Source organism: Mixophyes fleayi, chromosome 6, assembly GCF_038048845.1.
Source record: "Mixophyes fleayi isolate aMixFle1 chromosome 6, aMixFle1.hap1, whole genome shotgun sequence".
NCBI classification, from domain to species: Eukaryota; Metazoa; Chordata; class Amphibia; order Anura; family Limnodynastidae; genus Mixophyes; species Mixophyes fleayi.
Window position 1 is genome coordinate 215,078,030 of NC_134407.1, and position 22,424 is coordinate 215,100,453.

Below are 22,424 nucleotides of genomic sequence, written 5' to 3' on the forward strand. Positions count from 1 at the left end.
ATAAGACTTTCTCCTGGTCTACAAACCTTCAAGTGTTCTCTGAAAACCCACTTTTTCAGGCAAGCTTACAATATTCCTCAACCACCCCCTTAACCTCACTAGGTTACCCTATTACCATCCTTTACACAGTTTACACAAGACCACAACACTCTGACCCATATGAATCACTTTTTACCTTTGCAATCTGGCTGGACAAAAATAAAATATGTAGATGTACCCTCATGTATTCGCCTTACATTGACCTATAGATTGTAAGCTTGTGAGCAGGGTCTTCTTACCTCTTTGTCTGTATTACCCAGTATTGTTTAATACTTTATTTATTCCCAATTGTAAAGAGCTACACAATTATCTGGCACTATGTAAATAAAATTAAAATAAATGGACATAAGAAGGCACTCCTATCCTGTTAAAAAATAGTAATAATTATACCTTTATTAATAATATTCTTAAACATTTATTTATTTATCTCCTGAGTTATTCATTGCTGAAAACACATGTTAATAAATGTAATAAATTCTGTCACAATATAGTTGCTTATTACTAAGGATCCCACCTATTGGCCTCACTGAGAGGTTGATTATTTTATATACACCATTTTTTTGCTATTTTCACAATTTTTCTCTCTATGTTTTAATATGTCACCACTATGGACCAAGGTTTAATGATGTGCTTGGGGTTCAATCATACATGTTTAATAATATTATTAATATAGGTATATTCATAACTAATTTATTAATAGAATAGGATAGTAGTGCCTTCTTATGTTCATTTATTTTCCTCTTTCCCTAATGCTCGCTAGTGGGAAGAGCACCCCCTTACCTATATCCATTAATTAATGACGATATAGAGATGAGGTAAAGTCCTAACAATGTGCGGATTTTTGAATTTGTTAGTGCTATATAAATAAATAATGATGATAGAAAACCTGAAATATAGTCTTGTCTCGAAGCTATAAGGGGGTTCCGTTTATTAAATCAGGCTTTAGTATAGTTTTTTTTTATTATTGTTTTGTGTGTTACTTAGGGTGAAGATCAGATTGTTCTTAAAGTAGAAGATATAAAGGTAGAAGAAGAGACGTATGTGAGGGGTGATCAGCAGTGTAAGGAGAAGGAAATCCCTACAGATATCAGCACAGGTGAGTAATACACACTAAATACATAAATCTCCTATATCCTCCATGTTCAGTCACTACAACAATCTCCTCTACACCCTCCTCTGTCAGTACAAACTAATGAGATAAAAGTATCTGCTCAGTGGGGGAGTCAGGAGCCATCAGCCCTTATTAGACACCTGCTCTCCTCATATCATATCATTGTGCTACCAGCTGCCATGTTCCTCCCTGTAACTACTAGATATAACATTACCCATGATCCTCCTCATGTACTACTTTGCGTTTTTCATGGTCCTCCTCTTGCACAACGTTACATTACTCATGGTCCTCCTCTTGCACAACGTTACGTTACTCATGGTCCTCCTCTTGCACAACGTTACGTTACTCATGGTCCTCCTCTTGCACTACGTTACGTTACTCATGGTCCTCCTCTTGCACTACGTTACGTTACTCATGGTCCTCCTCTTGCACTACGTTACGTTACTCATGGTCCTCCTCTTGCACTACGTTACGTTACTCATGGTCCTCCTCTTACACTACGTTACGTTACTCATGGTCCTCCTCTTGCACTACGTTACGTTACTCATGGTCCTCCTCTTGCACTATGTTACGTTACTCATGGTCCTCCTCTTGCACTACGTTACGTTACTCATGGTCCTCCTCTTGCACTACGTTACGTTACTCATGGTCCTCCTCTTGCACTACGTTACGTTACTCATGGTCCTCCTCTTGCACTACGTTACTCATGGTCCTCCTCTTGCACTACGTTACGTTACTCATGGTCCTCCTCTTGCACTACGTTACGTTACTCATGGTCCTCCTCTTGCACTACGTTACGTTACTCATGGTCCTCCTCTTGCACTACGTTACGTTACTCATGGTCCTCCTCTTGCACTACGTTACGTTACTCATGGTCCTCCTCTTGCACTACGTTACGTTACTCATGGTCCTCCTCTTGCACTACGTTACGTTACTCATGGTCCTCCTCTTGCACTACGTTACGTTACTCATGGTCCTCCTCTTGCACTAGGTTATGTTACTCATGGTCCTCCTCTTGCACTACGTTACGTTACTCATGGTCCTCCTCTTGCACTACGTTACGTTACTCATGGTCCTCCTCTTGCACTACGTTACGTTACTCATGGTCCTCCTCTTGCACTACGTTACGTTACTCATGGTCCTCCTCTTGCACTACGTTACGTTACTCATGGTCCTCCTCTTGCACTACGTTACGTTACTCATGGTCCTCCTCTTGCACTACGTTACGTTACCCATGGTCCTCCTCTTGCACTACGTTACGTTACCCATGGTCCTCCTCTTGCACTACGTTACGTTACCCATGTACTGATTATATTCTGATTCACCTACACTAATACTCCATCTGCATACCTATCTAAATAAAATGCCCCTTTTTGCTTAAGTACTAAGCCTGCCACCATGAGGGCGCGGTGAGGGCGATGGCAGGACCCAAGTGTATAAAAAGTTGATTTGTGTGTTCCAGTGGGTTCTTGCTGGTTCATTCTATTCTGGTCTGTTCATCTGCCTGTTCCACTTTGTGCTCCCTGATGCTTGAGTGTTGCTGAACTCCCAAGGGAGATGTCCCTAGCTAGAAACCAGGGAAATTACAGAGATCACAAGAAGGACAAGACGGAGTGTGAGGTCAGAGCAGGATACTGCTGGCCTGATGTGCATGGGAGTCACATGTCTAGACTGTGAGAGGAACCAGATAAACTTTCAGACTGCTATTACCTGTACACCAACTGCAGTTGAGAACAAGTTAAGAGAGTCTCTATGTCTAATGTCAGCTTTTCATTCAGGTGAGTTTTATAGAGTGATGATATAATTACTGCCATGTATGTGATCAGAAGACATAATGATAAGATGTCAAGTTCTGGACAAAGGAAAGATGAGACTGTAGTTAAGTGACTGTAACACAATACATTGTATATCTAATCAAAATGATCTGGTGTTGATTCAGTTCATCAGATGTAGCTGTGCACCGCTACAGCATCTCATTACACCCGTTCTACCGTTACCTGATCTGTATGTGTAAGGACACCTGTCTGCTTACTTTAATCCATAAGATCCTGATGTTGGATAGACATAGCTAGAGTGGGTGGTAGACCCAAAGTTGCTATAAGGTAGGAGCTTAGTGTAAAGCGCTACCATTACCTACACAGATAAATGTTTTATAATATGTCATACAATGTGGTGCTCTAAAAATGGCACAATAAGTACCCCTAAAGCCCAGGTCATTGGCTCAAGCTGTGGGACAGGAAAGTTTCACAGTCGACCCACTTGGAACAACCCCTTTTGTGACATGATTCCCAGTGGAATCAAGTTAGAGGATATAAATGGTTAATGAAGACACACACACACACACACACACACACACACACACACACACACACACACACACACACTCTCTCTCTCTCTATCTGCAAAGGGCTTTAATATGAAAGTGTAACAAACAGCTTTTATCTTCAATAGTATTTTTATTAGTTTTCAAAATTTAAGGGGTATAGAAAGTAAAGAAGGAGGGTGGAACCGAAGGACAAAAAAAAGGGAAGGAGGTACATAGTCGGGAGGAACACAGCGACCCGTACAATATCTGTAATACACTCAATATGAAAAGTCAAAAACCTTGTAAGCCACTTATTCAAAGAAAAAAATAAAATGTCCATGATCTAGCCACATAAAGGGAGATATGGAGACCCCTGAGGAGATTCATTAAGCGAGGATGAATGAAGAGGCGGAATGTAGCTTGGTTGGGCTGAAGGTGCTGCTTCACCTTCTGTAATATACTCGTGCCAGCTAAACCATCTCATTACATAAACAGCTTTTAAAAGATAATGATGCAAAACAGCAATTGATGGATACACTACAACAAACAACTTGTATGTGATGATGATAATAACACAATATACTTAGCTACAGAGATGGTTAGTTAGATGATTAATCACCCGGGTATTCCCGGGACCCCGCTCCAAGTCTTCAGCAATAAGACTTCAGTCAACACCAACATGGTCTGTAACACGATTACCGTCAGTCGGTCATAGATGAGGACTCCTGACGCAGTTACAAAGGGTCTTATACCCTACAATGGGCACTCCCCTGACAGAGAGTACATATTAGGTTATATTCATAATGGTGTTAATCCATAGGTTAGTTAATAAATTAATGTTAATGTTGGGGTATTGCAATCCACTTGTTATAATAAAAAACAAATCTGTTCTGCAGAAATGTGTATTTTCATATATTTATTTTATTCCCAGCAGATGAACAACACACCTGGAATAACTCGGAGAGACATCTTATTTTATCTCCACAATGTGAAATGGAATATACCGACATCACACAAAATTCTTCAGGAGAAAACCCCATTACCTTAAATATACATCGATTACTTCACTGTGCAAATATATCATCTGATCCTTCAATTAATGAGGAATGTTCACTTAACAACTCTGATATTGTTACACACAGTACAGATTATACAGATGATAAACTATTTTCATGTTCTGAATGTGGAAAATGTTTTGCTCAGAAATCATATCTTGTTACTCATCAGAAAACTCACTCTGGTAAAAAGTCACTTGCATGTTCTGATTGTGGAAAATGTTTTCCATTCAAATCACGCCTTGTTAGACATCAACAACTTCACACAGGTGTGACGCCTTTTTCATGTTCTGAATGTGGGAAATGTTTTAGACGGCAGCCAGCGCTTGATGCACATCAGAGAGTTCACACAGGTGAGAGGCCATTTCCATGTTCTGAATGTGGGAAAAGTTTTAAACATAAATCAGATCTTACTAAACATCATAGAATTCATACAGGTGAGAGACCATTTCCATGTTCTGAATGTGGGAAAAGTTTTAAACATAAATCAGATCTTAATACACATCAGAGACTTCACACAGGTATGAAGCCTTTTTCATGTTCTGAATGTGGAAAATGTTTTAGACGGCAGTCAGCGCTTGAAACACATCAGAGAGTTCACACAGGTGAGAAGCCATTTTCATGTTCTGAATGTGGGAAATGTTTTAGACAGCAGTCAGCGCTTTATACACATCAGAGAGTTCACACAGGTGAGAAGCCATTTTCATGTTCTGAATGTGGGAAATGTTTTAGACAGCAGTCAGCACTTTATACACATCATATAGTTCACACAGGTGAGAAGCCGTTTTCATGTTCTGAATGTGGGAAATGTTTTAGATGGCAGTCGGTGCTTGATACACATCAGAGAGTTCACACAGGTGTGAAGCCATTTTCATGTTCTGAATGTGGGAAATGTTTTAGATGGCAGTCGGTGCTTGACATACATCTAAGAGTTCACACAGGTGAGAAGCCATTTTCATGTTCTGAATGTGGGAAAAGTTTTAAACATAAATCAGATCTTAATAAACATGAGAGAGTTCATACAGGTGAGAAGCCATTTTCATGTTCTGAATGTGGGAAATGTTTTAGATGGCAGTCGGTGCTTGATACACATCAGAGAGTTTACACATGTGTGAAGCCATTTTCATGTTCTGAATGTGGGAAATGTTTTACATTCAAATTGCAACTTGTTAGACATCAACGACTTCACACATGAAGAAACACAATTTATTTGGGTTTATAGAAATACAGTAATCGTGAATTGCAGCAGTATTTGACATACCATAATATTTGAACAAGAGAGAGAATCACCGCACCCGGTGTAAATTCTTAGACCTTTCCCTTCAATGTGTCAGGAATTATTTATATATTTAAGGGAAAACATTTTTTTTTCCCTTAGAGGGTGCACCCAACACAGTCAGTAAGGCATCAAAAAAAAAAGGAGAAAAGAATGTGTGTTATAGGGGCACTCCGGGGTGGTCATAAGTTAAAATATAAATTTTTATTAGATATACATTAAAACTGTAGATTTGGTTGGCTAAAGACCGAAATAACTAATACCATTGATTACAAAAGTGTTTGTAGTGAATTAAAAAATGCAAAATGAATTGCATGACCTCGTTGCTGCCATTAGGTGTTATAACAAAATATAGAAGCAGTTTTACTTGTAACTTAATCTTCAAGTGTTACTGAAATTCATAATGCAAACATATCCTCCAATTATTTGTTTAATGATCTAGGTTAATTATCAAGAGAGTCAGGACTTCAATTGGTTTCCCAATTCCACTAGATCTACCTTGATAAATAATTGTATGTCAATGAGGGGAAAACAAATACCCCTTTACCAATGGATTCTCTTCCTATTGTCAATGCTTAATCATACTTGTAAACTTGCATAGGTAAACTTCATATAATTACTGATAGGAGAAACTAATAAAAATACAGAGGAATAAGACTCGTGCTAAGCAGATAATACTGCATAAAAAAGGAGATAAAAAAATCCTATCTCCTGTGATCGCGGATTATGCGTTTCGCTCAGTTGCTTTTTCAAGGCCTTAAAGCTACTGAGCGAAACGTACGTTGGCGTGTTACCTCGCTGCACCATATCTTTTGCTATAACTGTCCTTCCTCTGGATCGCCTCCCAGTTTGCTATTAGGTAGGGATATTGATATTCACATAATCCCACGATCACAGGAATAACAAGAATCAGTCACAATGTCCTTAATATGTCCTTCACTGAATCTCACCTTTCGCAGTGGTGATCGGGAGATGGAGATTATTTGGTGGTGTACAGATGAGAGAAACTGCAGCACTACAAGGGCCAAAACAATAACACTTCACAACTCTGAAAGGACAATTCAAACTTTGTTGAAAACTTAGAAAAGTAAAAGTTGAAAGACTTTGGTAGAAAGTTGAAGAAAGGGGAAAAAAAGCCAGCCGCAATGAACTGTGAGACATCTATGTGACATATCACATAGAGCGGTACAGTCAGAGTACGAGCTGAGGTCAGGGACACTGAAGAATAAAAAGTCCAGGACAAGCCAGGTCGGTAACAGTCAGACAATAGTTACTACAACTCTTTCATTACTGAATATAATCCATCTGACATCTGTAGGGATTATTCTGTCATTTTGGGAACTTGATTGCTGGTTTATATTTCAGCTTTGCAAGCTCTTTGGATTTCTGGGTTATGTTTAAGCAGGTTGATTTCTTTGTGATTTATCTTAACTTTGCTTTTAGTATTTATTTACAGTGGCCTTATTACTCAATTTCTCAAAAATGTTTTTGTGTTACATATGTTCCCACCGACCCCATCTCTTCTCGTTTCATTGTGACATAACTGCGGTGATAGAAATTTCCACTCTGATGTTCATTGTCCTTTTCAAAATTAAACACTTGCCTGAAAACACTGATTGTCCAGTCATTAACTTTAATCGTAAAATATTTCAGCATTTTATTGGTACATATATGTTAGATAACATGTAATTTGCATTGTATAAATGATGTATATCTTATTCATATATACCTCGTACTACCAAATACTCATATTAGAATTAAATCACTCGGTTTCAATCAACAACAGAAGACGAAATCAGAGAACCTAGGTTCAGATATTCGGAGCAAATTAAGAAAACAAATTAGCTTACCTTCTTATTGTGGCTGCTTTGGTTGGAGCATCCAATCCAGCATTCCCCTTCCGTCTTCGTTCTAAGATGTTAAATTTTAAACAGGCCACAAACACCATGTTTTTCTAAGACATGGTAGAAGTGCCGTCACTGTGTCCTGGTCACTGCTCTTTATGTATAGCGTATGTTTAGCAAACATTCAAAATAGAACATTCATCAATAAACATGATGTGTATTATTTTACAAATAAGCAACATTACACTAAAAATTGATACATTTTATTTACCAAATTAATCCAATTTCTGCATTGTGTAGTGTAGAGTCGACCTAAGCGGGCCGCACATACACTTAAGATAGCTCCCCTGCCAGCAGAGAACTACATCTCCCAGCATGCAGTGGGGAGGGGGAGTGTGTGAAGGAGCCATTACAAATGACAGTTGGAGATTCTGAGAGCCAGACATCTTGTGGGGGAAACCCCTGCAGCCTGTCAGAGAGAGAGTAACGGGAGTCTGAGAGACATAGAGATTAAGGAGAGTGAGAGTGGGAGAGCTTACCAGATACCGGAGTGCAGTAAGCCCAGCAACCCATGTTTACTTTGTAATCAATCTACTTGGACTGATTCATTTTGTTACTAGTTAGGTAGGGAATAGATGGGTAGACCTGAAGAATATTTTATAATACCATTTTTCGTGACTGTGATATAGTAACAAGGGTGTCGTGTAGGGAAAGATAGTTAGGGGATAGAGACTAAAACTGAGGAAAATTACACCAAACACCTTGACATTATTTACTATCTGTGGGAAAAGCCCTAACTGTGTGTTGAGGAGCCAGATTGTACTAAAGTGACTGTATGCTTACACCTAAGAGGAAAAGAGGGCACAGCGGGGGTGTAATGTGTATTCTACATTCATGTCAAATTAGAGGAAAGACAGACAAGGGAGTGTGGTTTATCAAATCGCCTGGAGAAAGTAACTGTTTATTGGAGAAGAGTAAGATTACAAGTAAGTGCTGCTGTGAGGGATTATCTGTGTTTGAGGAATACAGATAACTGACATTGATCTGTGCTATTTGCAGCCGTAATGCCCGTTGGCTCTGTGAAGGAGATGAAGAAATACCCATTAGTAATACCTGCTAGAAAGGCTGCATAATTGCACTCATCTGTTTATTATACAAATGTTTTTGTATAATATGTGCTAGTGAAATTGAAGCAATTGTTATTGAGGTTAATATATATCGCTAGTGGGAAGTATTGTGACTAGAGTAATATTGCAGGATAGCAATTAAAGGGGTTAGAGGTCCCTTTTAGTGGTATATAACAAGTGAGACACATTTAAAGTGTATTTAGTATTAGTCCTGTTCATTTGATATAGTAGAAACGTGTGTACCTAAATTGCTGTGTATTTATTGTGTTTGCTGCACCCAAAGTTACCCTTAAACCACTGCTTGATTTAAAGAGATATTTTAGATATATAAAACTTACATAAACTTTAGGAGTCTTCGCCTCACTAATAAATGTGCCGGTGTGGCTTTTAAAGACCAGCCTGGTGTATTGTCACTTTACTTACGTATTTTAAGTAGTGGGGTGAAGAAGATTATATATATATATATATATATATATATATATATATATATATATATATATACATATTTTATTATTTTATATACAATTTTGTAATATATACCAGATTCTGCCATGTTTGAATTACTATAATGCACACATGTAGTTTCCCTCCCCCACTACAATCATGGGGTCTGTGAAATCCTGTTTAGGTCATTACCATTAGCATGTAAAATGCTGTGACCTATTTCCTGTGGAAGGTTAACTTCACCCAAAGGAAAGGTTTGATATCCTGTGTGAGGATACCACCATTAGCTGGGATGGCAGTTAGCTTCTGTGGGATTCAACTCACTCGGGTAGACCAGAATATATATGTCTTGTACACCAGGATTCTCTAAGCTAGAATAGCTCCTCTGGCATTCTCATCTCCCTATATTCTTAGCTGTATGCACAGGAAGTAGGGTCAAATGTCTCAAACCTCCCCCTTACAGAAGTGACCCTTTAGCTGCAAGACATACTGTCCCTGTTATCTTGATTATACAATGGAATGGCTTTACTCAAGTAGCTGTTTTGGCGGAATACACTACACATGGGGTTACAATATTACAGCAGGGAATGACACTATACGCTTACATAAAACAATAAGACTTTTGACACATTGTATCAGCAGTGTTATACAATATTATTCTGTGATACATTTTGATCCAATAACATTTATACGTATTGATACATTTCCCCATGCTATTTCAGCCAATATATTAGTGTGGAGGCACATTACATATCATTTAGAAGTTCTAACCTCATTACCTCTCAGATTACCTAGCTAATTAACATGGGCTGCCAGCTAGCTAACTCATTGTTCTGATTACAAACCAAATCTAAGCTGCACCACATAACAATGGACATTTGAGACATGGTAATTACATTAGCTAACACAAGCAAAATGACTGCTGCTGTCCTGTAATTTTCACACAGTATAGAAATATTCTATATATATACTACATACACTATTGCAGGTAACAGCAAGGGCAATATGTACTTAATAACATGAAATAATAATACACATAATACACCGATGCTCTGGTGTATATACTTAGACTGGGCCAAAGATTAAAAAGTACATTAATCCGTGAGAAACGGGTGATGAATACAAAGTTCTCAGTCCAGTAGCTCCCAGTTTCCTCACATCCTGTAACAAGAGGAAGTGAAATTCTCTTCCTCCCCTGCTTCCAGCTGGATAGGACATGCAGACACAGCTCCTCGCTGATGGAAAATGTGAGTTGAATGTATTGAATAGAGCAGGCCTGTCCAACCTGCGGCCCTCCAGATGTTGTGAAACTACAAGCCCCAGCAACCGGCAATGAGGCAGCAGACCCCATTGCCTTAAATACAAGTACAGACCAATCAGGAGTAGGATACACTGCTGCAGACTAATTGCTCATACAGAGCAGGGCCAATCAGGGCTTGTCCCTGAAAATACCCAGATGCAGGCTAATGCCTGTAAACCAGACCTTAGATTAATCAGCCTACCGCCGGGACGCAGCGCTATAGCAGAGGCGTCCGGCCGTTGCCATGGTGACGGCCGGGCAGGAACAGGAAATGACGTCCTGGTCGTTAAGGTGACGGCCGGGATGCTGGAGCGCATGAGAAGCACTGACCGCTGACAGGAAGTCACATGCGACCTGACAACGACCGGAAGGAGCGTAACGGGGCGCTTCGGCGGGGAAGGAAGGCATCCGTCCCCAGCCAGCGAGAAGGCGCGGGGATGGCGTCTGACACTCTTATTCGGATGCTCCGCAAAGATCAATCTTAGAGAAGATTGTGTTTTTTTTTATTTGGTCTAAGAGGGCTGAGATGAGAGGGAGTGGGGTAAGTGTTTTTTACAGTGATCTTGTTTTAACCTTGGATATCTATGTATGTCCGTCGGCTCCCGTCCTTCTTGGACACAAAGAAGTATCTGGCTCCGGCTGGGGACTTAGAAGTTTTAATAAAGCCTTTCTGCAGGTTTTCCTCCACATAACTTTCCATAGCCCTAACTTCAAGAACTGAAAGAGAATATAATTTCACCTTGGCTAGCTTGGTACCCGGAATGAGGTCTATGGCACAATCGTACACTCGATGAGGAGGTAAGGAGTCAGCTGCTTTCTTAGAAAAGACGGAGGGGGCAGGGTCAGGCAGACAGATGAGCAGGCCGGACTGCAGCGGATGATCTCTCCCTTACTCCAATGGGTGAGAGGATTGTAGAGATGGAAGAAGGGGTTACCCAAGATAAGCAGAACGGAGGGGCAGCTGACCAGATACAAAGACATGAGTCTCAGAATGGAGAGTTCACACCATGAGTTGGAGTGGTGGAGTCCTGGAAGATATCTTGCCACCAGGCAAAGGACCTCCATCCAGACCACAGACCGTGATCACTGAATCGATCTTCACAGATGGGATACCCAAGGGCTTAGCGAATCCAAAATCCAGGAAGCTGCTAGGGCAGCACCGCTATCCAGAAGAGCAGAAATGGCAATAGAATGAGAGCCGCTGAAGATCTGGCGGGAACCAGAAGGGTGTTCTTGGAAGAGATTATCTGAAGACCTAAATGGACCTCTCCCTTATCCACTACCCCTGATATTTTTGCGCCTTGTTAGGACAGAAGTGAAGAAGGTAGCCTTTGTTGCCGCAGTACAGACAAAAGCCCTGGAAAGTCTTCTTGTTCTTTCTTTCGTAGAGTGACGGTAGGCCCCTAGCTGTATGGGTTCAGCAACATCCACTGGTGCAGGATATGAGGCAGAAGGGCAGCACAGTGGCCTAGTGGTTAGCACATCTGCCTCACAGCACTGGGGTCATGAGTTCGATTCCCGACCATGGCCTTATCTGTGTGGAGTTTGTATGTTCTCCCTGTGTTTGCGTGGGTTTCCTCCGGGTGCTCCGGTTTCCTCCCACACTCCAAAAACATACTGGTAGGTTAATTGGCTGCAATCAAAAATTGACCCTAGTCTCTGTCTGTCTCCCTCTCTGTCTGTCTTTGTGTGAGTGTGTGTATATATTAGGGAATTTAGACTGTAAGCTCCAATGGGGCAGGGACTGATGTGAATGAGTTCTCTGTACAGCGCTGCGGAATTAGTGGCGCTATATAAATAAATGATGATGATGATGAAGGTGAAAAGTAAGATGGTGGTTTCTTTTCAGCTATCCTTTCCTTGATTTCCCTATTTTAATGGCGAGCTGCATTAAGTTTTCCAACGAGGTAGGCTAGGGAGCCTTAAATCTGATCGGACAAGCCGAGATGAAACTGGCTTTGAGGTGCAGGATCATTCCACAAGCTGTCAGTGGACCAGCACCTAAACTCTGCACAATATTGTTCAGCGGTTTGTCATCCCTGATTTAGAGATCTGAGATGTGATTTGGTGGAGGCCACCCGACCAGGGTCAACATACAGTAACTGTCACGGGCACTAGGAGTCTTTACCCAGGGATCACCAGGTGATGGACTTACCAGAGCAATATAGGTGGTAATATGGTACTCTGGTAGCGGGGTGATCACGGAACAGGAGACAGCAGATGGTAGAGAATGCTCGTGGAAAGTCTATGACTAGCAGCACTGGTAATATATAGGTAATAGTACACGAGGAACTGAATGGACAAAGGAAACATGAGGGTAGTCAGTGGTCTGCGGATAGCAAGTTGTACCACTGCTATAGTGAGGAGGAATGTCCAGAAGTAACGAGGAGGTGATGAGAGTCAGTGGTCTGCGTTTAGCAAGTTGTACCGCTGTCTAGGTGAAGGAATGGAATCCAGGTGAAGGTATCCGGGAAGTCAGTGGTCTGCGTTAGCAAGTTGTACCACTGCTATGTGGAAGGATACTGGAAACGGGTGACACAGGGAACAGGAATCAGTGGTCTGCCTCTAGCAAGTTGTACCACTGAAATATATATGTGAGGAGGAGCACAGGGAGATAAATGTAATGCAGAGTATACACGGGCACACTGAACTTGATGCCACGATGATATGCACAAAGTATTAATAACTGAGCAGCACTGCACAAATATACAAAGTCACAGGAACTATCCAGACTACAAGGTAACACAGTCAAATGATGGCAATAGTCTCAGTGGATAGGCAACTCCAGAGAAGAACAACTCAGTCCAGCAAGGTATGCAATACACGAGCACAGTCAATGATAAGTATGCATACCGTGGTTCAGAAGAGCAGGCTGTCAGAAAGGAGTGCAGGGATACCTGAGCGGTAGGAGGCCGGCAGGATGCGAAGTCCCAGGGAAATGGAAGCAGAATCCAAGTAGGTGCAGCGCACAGGTAGGTAGACCAGCAACGATGGAAACAATACTCAGGAAGCAGTAGTATATAGGACTGGTCACCTGGAGATCACTGAAGAGTAGAAGTGGTATGGCAGAGAAGACAGCAGCGGAGCATTGATCCAATGCAGACAGGCGAGTAGACACAGGCAGGAACACTGTAGAAGCACGGAGAGCGGATCAGCTGGCTGCAGACACGAGGAGTACTGGAGGGTTGCGATGAGTAGGGCACTGCAGGTACACGGAGGCAGCGGATAGGAATCAGCTGGTGCAGTCACGATGAAACACGAGAGAGTTGAGGTAAGCTGGAACTGTTGAGCACGGAGACAGCGGATAGGAATCAGCTGGTGCAGTCTCGATGAAACACAGGAGAGTTGAAGTGAGCTGGTAACTGTAGTGCACGGAGGCAGCGGATAGGAATCAGCTAGAGCAGTCACGATGAAACACGGGAGAGTTGAAGTGAGCTGATAACTGAAGTGCTCGGAGGCAGCGGATAGGAATCAGCTGGAGTAGTCACGATGAAACACAGGAGAGTTGAAGTGGTCTGGAAACCACAGGGGAGTTGAAGTGGTCTGGAAACCACAGGAGTAGAAGTGGTCTGGAAACCACAGGGGAGTTGAAGTGGTCTGGAAACCACAGGAGAGTTGAAGTGGTCTGGAACCACAGGAATCAGCAGGGCTGAATACACGAGGAAACACAGGAACACCTTCAGAGGCTCATGGGGAATGAGACTCCAAGATCAGGCCACGAGGTATAGACAGCAGGTGCTTTAAATAGGGAGTGTTGCCTGATCAGCCAATTAACTAAAAGGAACATGTACTGAAGGTTTGAAAGGGCTGCACATGCGCAGACCCTCAGGATGGTGGACGGCCACGGTTCCTAAACATACGAGAAGCACTCACAGTCTGGTGAGTGACAGTAACCCTAGGGTGTTAATGCATCCACAGATTGGAGAGTGGGACTGTTAGAACTAAAGCCAAAGGACCAGGTCTAGGGGTCTCCTTGGAGAAGGGAGATTTGCTGCTCAAAGCCAGAGGAATGGGGTCTCAGGCGAAAATAGAATTTATAGCCTTCTTTAAAGTTGCGGAACAGTCTCCAGTTCCCGGAGAAGCGATCCAAGAGATTAAGTTTGGGTTCAACAGCTGGCACCAGGGTGGCCTAAGACTTGTAAGCTTCCTCGACCGTTGTGAGAGCTCCTGGAACACTTGAGAAAAAGTCTAAATCTGGCCAGCCAGGACCTAAGCTGTTTTGGACTAGTTTGAAGCGTAATCCTCCAATAAATTTCTTGTGGTCGGTTATAATATTAGGGCTTCCCGGCTACTGACAGGAGCTTTTAGAACTGATATTAGCGGTCCTTACCTATAGCAGCCGCCTTTCCCGTACAATTATTTGAACTCACAGGTACTTGTATGTCCCCAGGACTAATCTCTAATGTAGTAAAAACTGATGTGCAGTCACCGTAGCGCGGTGGTAGGAGACAGAGGAACCAGCGACACAGCAAATGGATAACCAGGGTCAGGCCAGAGGTAGTGGGTCAGAAGCAAGAAGGATAGTCATAGACAGGCCAAAAGGTCAGGGCTGGCAGCAGGGAAAATCCAAGAGACAAAGTCAAAGGTCCGGGACAAATAGAGTTGAAGCATGGTCCAGAAACAAGTCAGTGGTCACAACAGGAGTCAATCAAAACAGAGTATCTACAGGAAAAGGGGAGCAGGTCAGCAAATGGGAGGCACAAACATTATAACCGGCAGGGTGGCTAAGTCCTCGCTGCCTTAAATACTGAAGGGGACCAATCAGGGAACAGAGCATCAGCTTCACTAAACAGCTGCAGGAGGCAGTTAATCATGCATGGCAACTTTGAAAACCTCTCCCCCGTCATGTGGCAGAGGGTAGGAGGAGGCGTAGTGATGTTGCATCATCATAGCCCCGTCTCCACTATAAAATGCAGACATTCACAGCATTTAATAGCAGGGGCGGGGTTTAATGATACAATTAAGCCCCGCCTCTGCCATTTAATGCCGTGAATTTTGGCAATTCCGGGAGGTTTGTCTACTCTTCCAAGGGTCTGGGAGGACTCCCCAAAATTTAGGAGCCACCCAGGAATTCCAGGAGAGTAGGCAAGTATGCGGTTAATGAATTTATAATCACAGTACGCCCCAGCTGTCAGGCACATGGGTAAGATGGACGGCGGCTGGAAACAGGGTGTAGCCAAAAGTTCTCTTTACATTGCCAATGAGCCCTGGCATGTTAAATAGTTACGTTACTACATTTAGTATCCCTGCACTATGCATCAATACACAATGATAGTCGCTGCCACCAGGGCCGTAACTAGGGCTGTGCGACAGGGGCGACCGCCCAGGGCGCAACGCTAAAGGGGGCGCAATTTAGGAATATTTTAGATTAATTTGGTTAAAATTGAGGGCTAGGGGGGCGGCATTTGTCTTTCTCGCCCAGGGCGCTAGAATTCTAAGTTACGGCTCTGGCTGCCACTAATAGCATATAGCCTAGGTCCCTTAATTACAATGAACAGAGTGTCTCCACTGTCCCAATAAATCTGGAGTAATCTTAAATGTTCTTCAATTTATTTTCATTCAGTATCTTGTTTCCTTCAAATTAAAAAAATTCATATAGAAAAAATAAAATATAGTGCAGTAATTATATATATTCCTGTTATACCAGAGGATGTGCTCAGTGTACATAATAATCACTGGTCCTGATCATCCCGGACCCCGCCCCCAACCTGCCCAGTGTATGACGAGGCCCCGCCCACGCGTGTAAGCCCCGCCCATCTGCAGTCGGTCTGTGTAGATATGCTGGAGGTTAGAACTGGTCACGTGAGAATAAGACACGTGCTGCTCACAGCGTAAGAAAATACAATCCCTTCCCCCGAAGTCAAAGCCCTCATTTGCATAGACACGCCCCTCTCATTAGCTGATCAGAGGCAGCTCTGCCTCCAGTTACTCTGTCTCTGCACACGGCGGCGGCCATTTTGTTGAAGCTCATCTTGGACCGGAAATCATTGTACTGTAGTAACCGGGAGTTCTCTGTAACGTTTCCGTGGGAGGAAATGAGATCACCCAAAGGAGACTCAGGGAAGACATCACCACACAGATATAGCCTTGGTCGGAATCAGGATTGCTGCTGCACTAGGTAAGGACACTGTACAGACAGTGGTGAAGGAGGAGCTGTGACCTGTAGTCAGTGACCTCCGAGGTGCAGTATGATGTGTGTGATGTATGTGGAGGTGTAACTGGGTGAGGAGGGGACGTTACTGGGTGTAGGTTGTGTTATGGGGAGGGACATGTCCATGGACATTCATTATTGGTTATTACATTATTGGTTCATACAATCATTAACCCGCACAAACCACCCCCGCCCTCTGCAGCATCACACAGCTCCAGGTTATGGCCAGGGGTGTGAGATGAACCATGGAGCTTAGAGAATAATGTCTTTGTACAGCAGCTCCCTACGTGGGAGTTCTGCTTTATGCATTACTCAGTCTGGCTTTCTGAGACCATTATATGTCTATGTTTATAGTAGTATTATAGCCTAACGTGATCTGTGATAAAGGGAATTGCATCTACTCTTTGTGCTGATTGTTTCCCCTTTAATACACAGGGTTACACAGTGGTGAAGAAGTCTGGTGTGTCACCTACCAGCCATCCCCATGTGTCAGCAGGACTGAGCAGGACCCAGAGCCCCATCACGGAGCCTCCACCTCACTCACTGATACATGAGAGAAACAATGACCAGAGGATTCTAGAACTCACCAACAAGATCATTCAGCTGCTGACTGGAGAGGTGACTGCTGGGAATGGGACATTATACAGTAACACCAGGGGATGTGTCTGGGTGATGACTGTATCATTGTGTGTGTCAGGTTCCTATAAGGTGTCAGGATGTCACTGTCTATTTCTGCATGGAGGAGTGGGAGTATTTAGAAGGACACAAGGGTCTGTACAAGGACGTGATGATGGAGAATCATCGGCCCCTCACATCACTGGGTAAAAGGAAACTCTTTATTACTGTAAAGGATAATGGAGTTTTGAAATAATTACATATGAATAATTCAGCTATTGTGTGTTTCCTACAGATGGATCCAGTAACAGAAACACCTCAGACAGATATCCCCGTTCTCTTAATTCACAGGATCATATAGAGGAAACTCACAATATCCCACAGGTAAATGTAATTGGGGGTCTCAACTACTTCAAAAATACTATCTCTAGATATATGATCTCTAGACACATTTTGGTGATCTTATATTGTGGTATTCTTCGCACATTAAGATTTACTTCTGGTCTATAAACCTTCAAGTGTTCTCTGAAAACCCACCTTTTCAGACAAGCTTATAATATTCCTCAACCACCCCCTTAACCTCACTAGGTTACCCTATTACCATCATTTACACAAGACCACAACCCTCTGACCCCAGACAAACATTACTGTGTGACTGGATCACATAGCAAACAAATCACTTTTTACCTTTGCAATCCGGCTGGACAAATATGAAATATATAGATTTAACCTCATGTATTCGACTTCCATTGACCTATAGATTGTAAGCTTGTGAGCAGGACCTTCTTACCTCTTTGTCTGTATTACCCAGTATTGTTTAATACTTTGTTTATTCCCAATTGTAAAGAGCTACAGAATTATCTGGCACTATGTAAATAAAAGGAAAATAAATGGACATAAGAAGACACTCCTATCCTATTAAAAAATAGTAATAAATATACCTTTATTAATAATATTATTAAACATTTATTTATCTCATGAGTTATTCATTGCTGAAAACACATGTTAATAAATGTAATAAATTCTGTCACAATATAGTTGCTTATTACTAAGGATCCCACCTATTGGCCTCACTGAGAGGGTGATTATTTTATATACACCATTTTTTTGCAATTTTTTCCTCTCTATCTTTTAATATTTCACCACTATGGACCAAGGTTTAATGATGTGCTTGGGGTTCAATGTAAATGTTTAATAATATTATTAATATAGGTATATTCATAACTAATTTTTGAATAGAATAGGATAGTAGTGCCTTCTTATGTTCATTTCTTTTCCTCTTTCCCTAATGCTCGCTAGTGGGAAGAGCACCCCCTCACCTATATCCATTAATTAATGACAATATAGGGATGAGGTGAAGTCCTAACACTGTGCGGATTTTTGTCTTTGTTAATTCTATGTAAATAAATGATGATGATGATGATGGAAAACCTGAAATATGGTCTGGTCTTGAAGCTATAAGGGGGTTCCGTTTATTAAATCAGGCTTTAGTATATGTATTTTTTTTTTATTGTTTTGTGTGTTACTTAGGGTGAAGATCAGATTGTTCTTAAAGTAGAAGATATAAAGGTAGAAGAAGAGACGTATGTGAGGGGTGATCAGCAGTGTAAGGAGGAGGAAATCCCTACAGATATCGGCACAGGTGAGTAATACACACTAAATACAGAAGTCACATATTCTCCTTGTTCAGTCACTACAACAATCTCTTATTCTACACCCTCCTCTGTCTGTACAAACTAATGAGATAAAAGTATCTGCCCAGTGGGGGAGTCAGGATCCATCAGCCCCTATTAGACTCCTGCTCTCCTCACATCGTATCCATGTGCTACCAGCTGCCATGTTCCTCCTACATTACTCATGGTCTTCTTCATGCACTACGTTGCGTTACTCATGGTCTTCTTCATGCACTACGTTACATTACTCATGGTCTTCTTCATGCACTACGTTGCGTTACTCATGGTCTTCTTCATGCACTACGTTACATTACTCATGGTCTTCTTCATGCACTACGTTACGTTACTCATGGTCCTCCTCTTGCACTACGTTACGTTACTCATGGTCCTCCTCTTGCACTACGTTACGTTACTCATGGTCTTCCTCTTGCACTACGTTACATTATTCATGGTCTTCTTCATGCACTACGTTACGCTACTCATGGTCCTCCTCTTGCACTACGTTACGTTACTCATGGTCTTCCTCTTGCACTACGTTACGTTATTCATGGTCTTCATGCACTACGTTACGTTACTCATGGTCTTCTTCATGCACTTCGTTACGTTACTCATGGTCCTCCTCTTGCACTACGTTACGTTACTCATGGTTTTCTTCATGCACTACGTTACTCATGGTTTTCTTCATGCACTACGTTACTCATGGTCCTCCTCTTGCACTACGTTACTCATGGTCCTCCTCATGCACGACGTTACGTTACTCATGGTCCTCCTCATGCACGACGTTACGTTACTCATGGTCCTCCTCATGCACGACGTTACGTTACTCATGGTCCTCCTCATGCACGACGTTACGTTACTCATGGTCCTCCTCATGCACGACGTTACGTTACTCATGGTCCTCCTCATGCACGACGTTACGTTACTCATGGTCCTCCTCATGCACGACGTTACGTTACTCATGGTCCTCCTCATGCACGACGTTACGTTACTCATGGTTTTCTTCATGCACTACGTTACTCATGGTTTTCTTCATGCACTACGTTACTCATGGTCCTCCTCTTGCACTACGTTACTCATGGTCCTCCTCATGCACGACGTTACGTAACTCATGGTCCTCCTCATGCACGACGTTACGTTACTCATGGTCCTCCTCATGCACGACGTTACGTTACTCATGGTCCTCCTCATGCACGACGTTACGTTACTCATGGTCCTCCTCATGCACGACGTTACGTTACTCCTGATCCTTTCTGAGAACTACCACAACATTATCAACCTAAGCACTGATGGTAATAACACCTATGTATGTGATATCCTGTACTGATTATATTCTGATTCACCTACACTAATACTGCACCTGCATACATACCTAAATAAAATGCCCCCTTTTGCTTAAATACTGAGTGTGCCACCTTGAGGGCTGCTGTGAGTTCGATGCTAGGATCCGAATGTATGAAGTGTTGATTTGTGGGTTGATGCTGGTTCATTCTATTCTGGTCTGTTCATCTGCCTGTTTGACTTTGTGCTCTGATGCTTGAGTGTTGCTGAACTTCCAAGGGAGATGTCCCTAGATAGAGACCTAGGAACCAGGGCAATTACAGAGATCACAAGAATGACAAGACTGAGTGTGAGGTCAGAGCAGGATACTGCTGGCCTGATGTGCATGGGAGTCACATGTCTAGACTGAGAGGAACCAGATAAACTTTCAGACTGCTATTACCTGTACACCAACTGCAGTTGAGAACAAGTTAAGAGAGTCTGTATGTCAATGTCAGCTTTTCATTCAGGTGAGTTCTATAGATTGATAATATAATTACTGCCAAGTACGTGATCAGAAGACGTGATGCTGAGATGTCAAGTTGTGGAGAAAGGAAAGATGAATCTGTAGTTATGTGACTGTAACACAATACATTATATATATATATATATATATATATATTTCTCTAATCAAAATGATCTGGTGTTCATTCAGTTCATCAGATGTATCTGTGCACCGCTACAGCTGCTGCATTTCATTACACCCGTTCTACCGTTACCTGATCTGTATGTGTAAGAACACCTGTTTGCTTACTTTAATCGATAAGATCCTGATGTTGGAGAGACATAGCTAGAGTGGGTGGTAGACCCAAAGTTGCTATAAGGTAGGAGCTTAGTGTAAAGCGCTTGCACCACCTACACAGACAAACGGTTTCTAAAATGTCATCCAATGCGGGGCTCTACAAGATCGCACAATAAGCACCTCTAAAGCTGAGGTCATTGGCTCAAGCTGTGGGACAGGAAAGTTTCACAGTCGACCCATTTGGAACAACCCCTTTTGTGACATTGTTCCTAGTGGAATCAAGTTAGAGGATATAAATGGTTAATGTAGACACACACACACCTTTAATATGAAAGTGTAACAAACAGCTTTTATCTTCAATAGTATTTTTATTAGTTTTCAAAATTTAAGGGTACAGAAAGTAGAGGAGGGTGGAAGAGAAGGACAAAAAAAAAAAAAAAAAGGGAAGGGGGTACATAGTCAGGAAGAACACAGCAAACCGTACAATATCTGTAATACACTCAATATGAATAGTCAGAAACCTTGTAAGCCACTTATTCAAAGTAAAAGAAAAAGCCACATAAAGGGAGATATGGAGACCCCTGAGGAGATTCATTAAGCGAGGATGAATGAAGAGGCGGAATGTAGCTTGGTTGGGCTGAAGGCGCTCCTTCACCTTCTGTAATATACTCGTGCTAGCTAAACCATCTCATTACATAAACAGCTTTTAAAAGATAATGATGCAAAACAGCAATTGATGGATACACTACAACAAACAACTTGTATGTGATGATGATAATAACACAATATACTTAGCTACAGAGATGGTTGGTTAGATGATTAATCACAGGTATTCCCGGGACCCTGCTCCAAGTCTTTTCCGCGTATGTACAGGAATAAGACTTCAGTCAACACCAACAAGGTCTGTAACACGATTACCGTCAGTCGGTCATAGATGAGGACTCCTGATGCAGTTACAAAGGGTCTTATACCCTACAATGGGCACTCCCCCAACACAGAGTACATATTAGGTTATATTCATAATGGTGTTAATCCATTGGTTAGTTAATAAATTCCAGTACCTTATCTCTGTTACATGTGCAGTAGGCACTGGCCTACACCCTGGAGAAAGTAGGGTCACCTGGCTATTGGCCAGTATACACTTGTGCAAACTGACATGTACACGCAAAATGGCCCTGCAGACTTCATTGTGCTGCTATCCTTACAAACCACCCTTGATTTTCTATGGAGTGTCAGTATAATGGGGACGTTAATCCATACTCAGAATAGGCATCATTTTGGCTGGAGTCATAGCAACACAACAGGTGGCCCATACACCACGTGAACATCTTCACACACACACACACCATTACCACTTATAATCACATATAGGAATAAATGAAATATTCCACTGAACCATCCTCCCATTCAAGAACACCAATTGAA

General features: G+C 42.1%; 1 protein-coding gene across 1 annotated transcript in view; it reads left to right on the plus strand.

The window, feature by feature from the left end:
- LOC142160018 (uncharacterized) overlaps positions 1 to 22,424 on the plus strand; it is a 71,887-nt gene that overhangs the window by 12,433 nt on the left and 37,030 nt on the right. Inside the window, exons 5-7 of the mRNA XM_075214938.1 lie at positions 1,024 to 1,135; positions 4,387 to 5,584; positions 11,501 to 11,512. Coding sequence (XP_075071039.1) covers positions 1,024 to 1,135; positions 4,387 to 5,584; positions 11,501 to 11,512 — 1,322 coding nt within the window. The remainder of the gene's footprint in view (positions 1 to 1,023; positions 1,136 to 4,386; positions 5,585 to 11,500; positions 11,513 to 22,424) is intronic.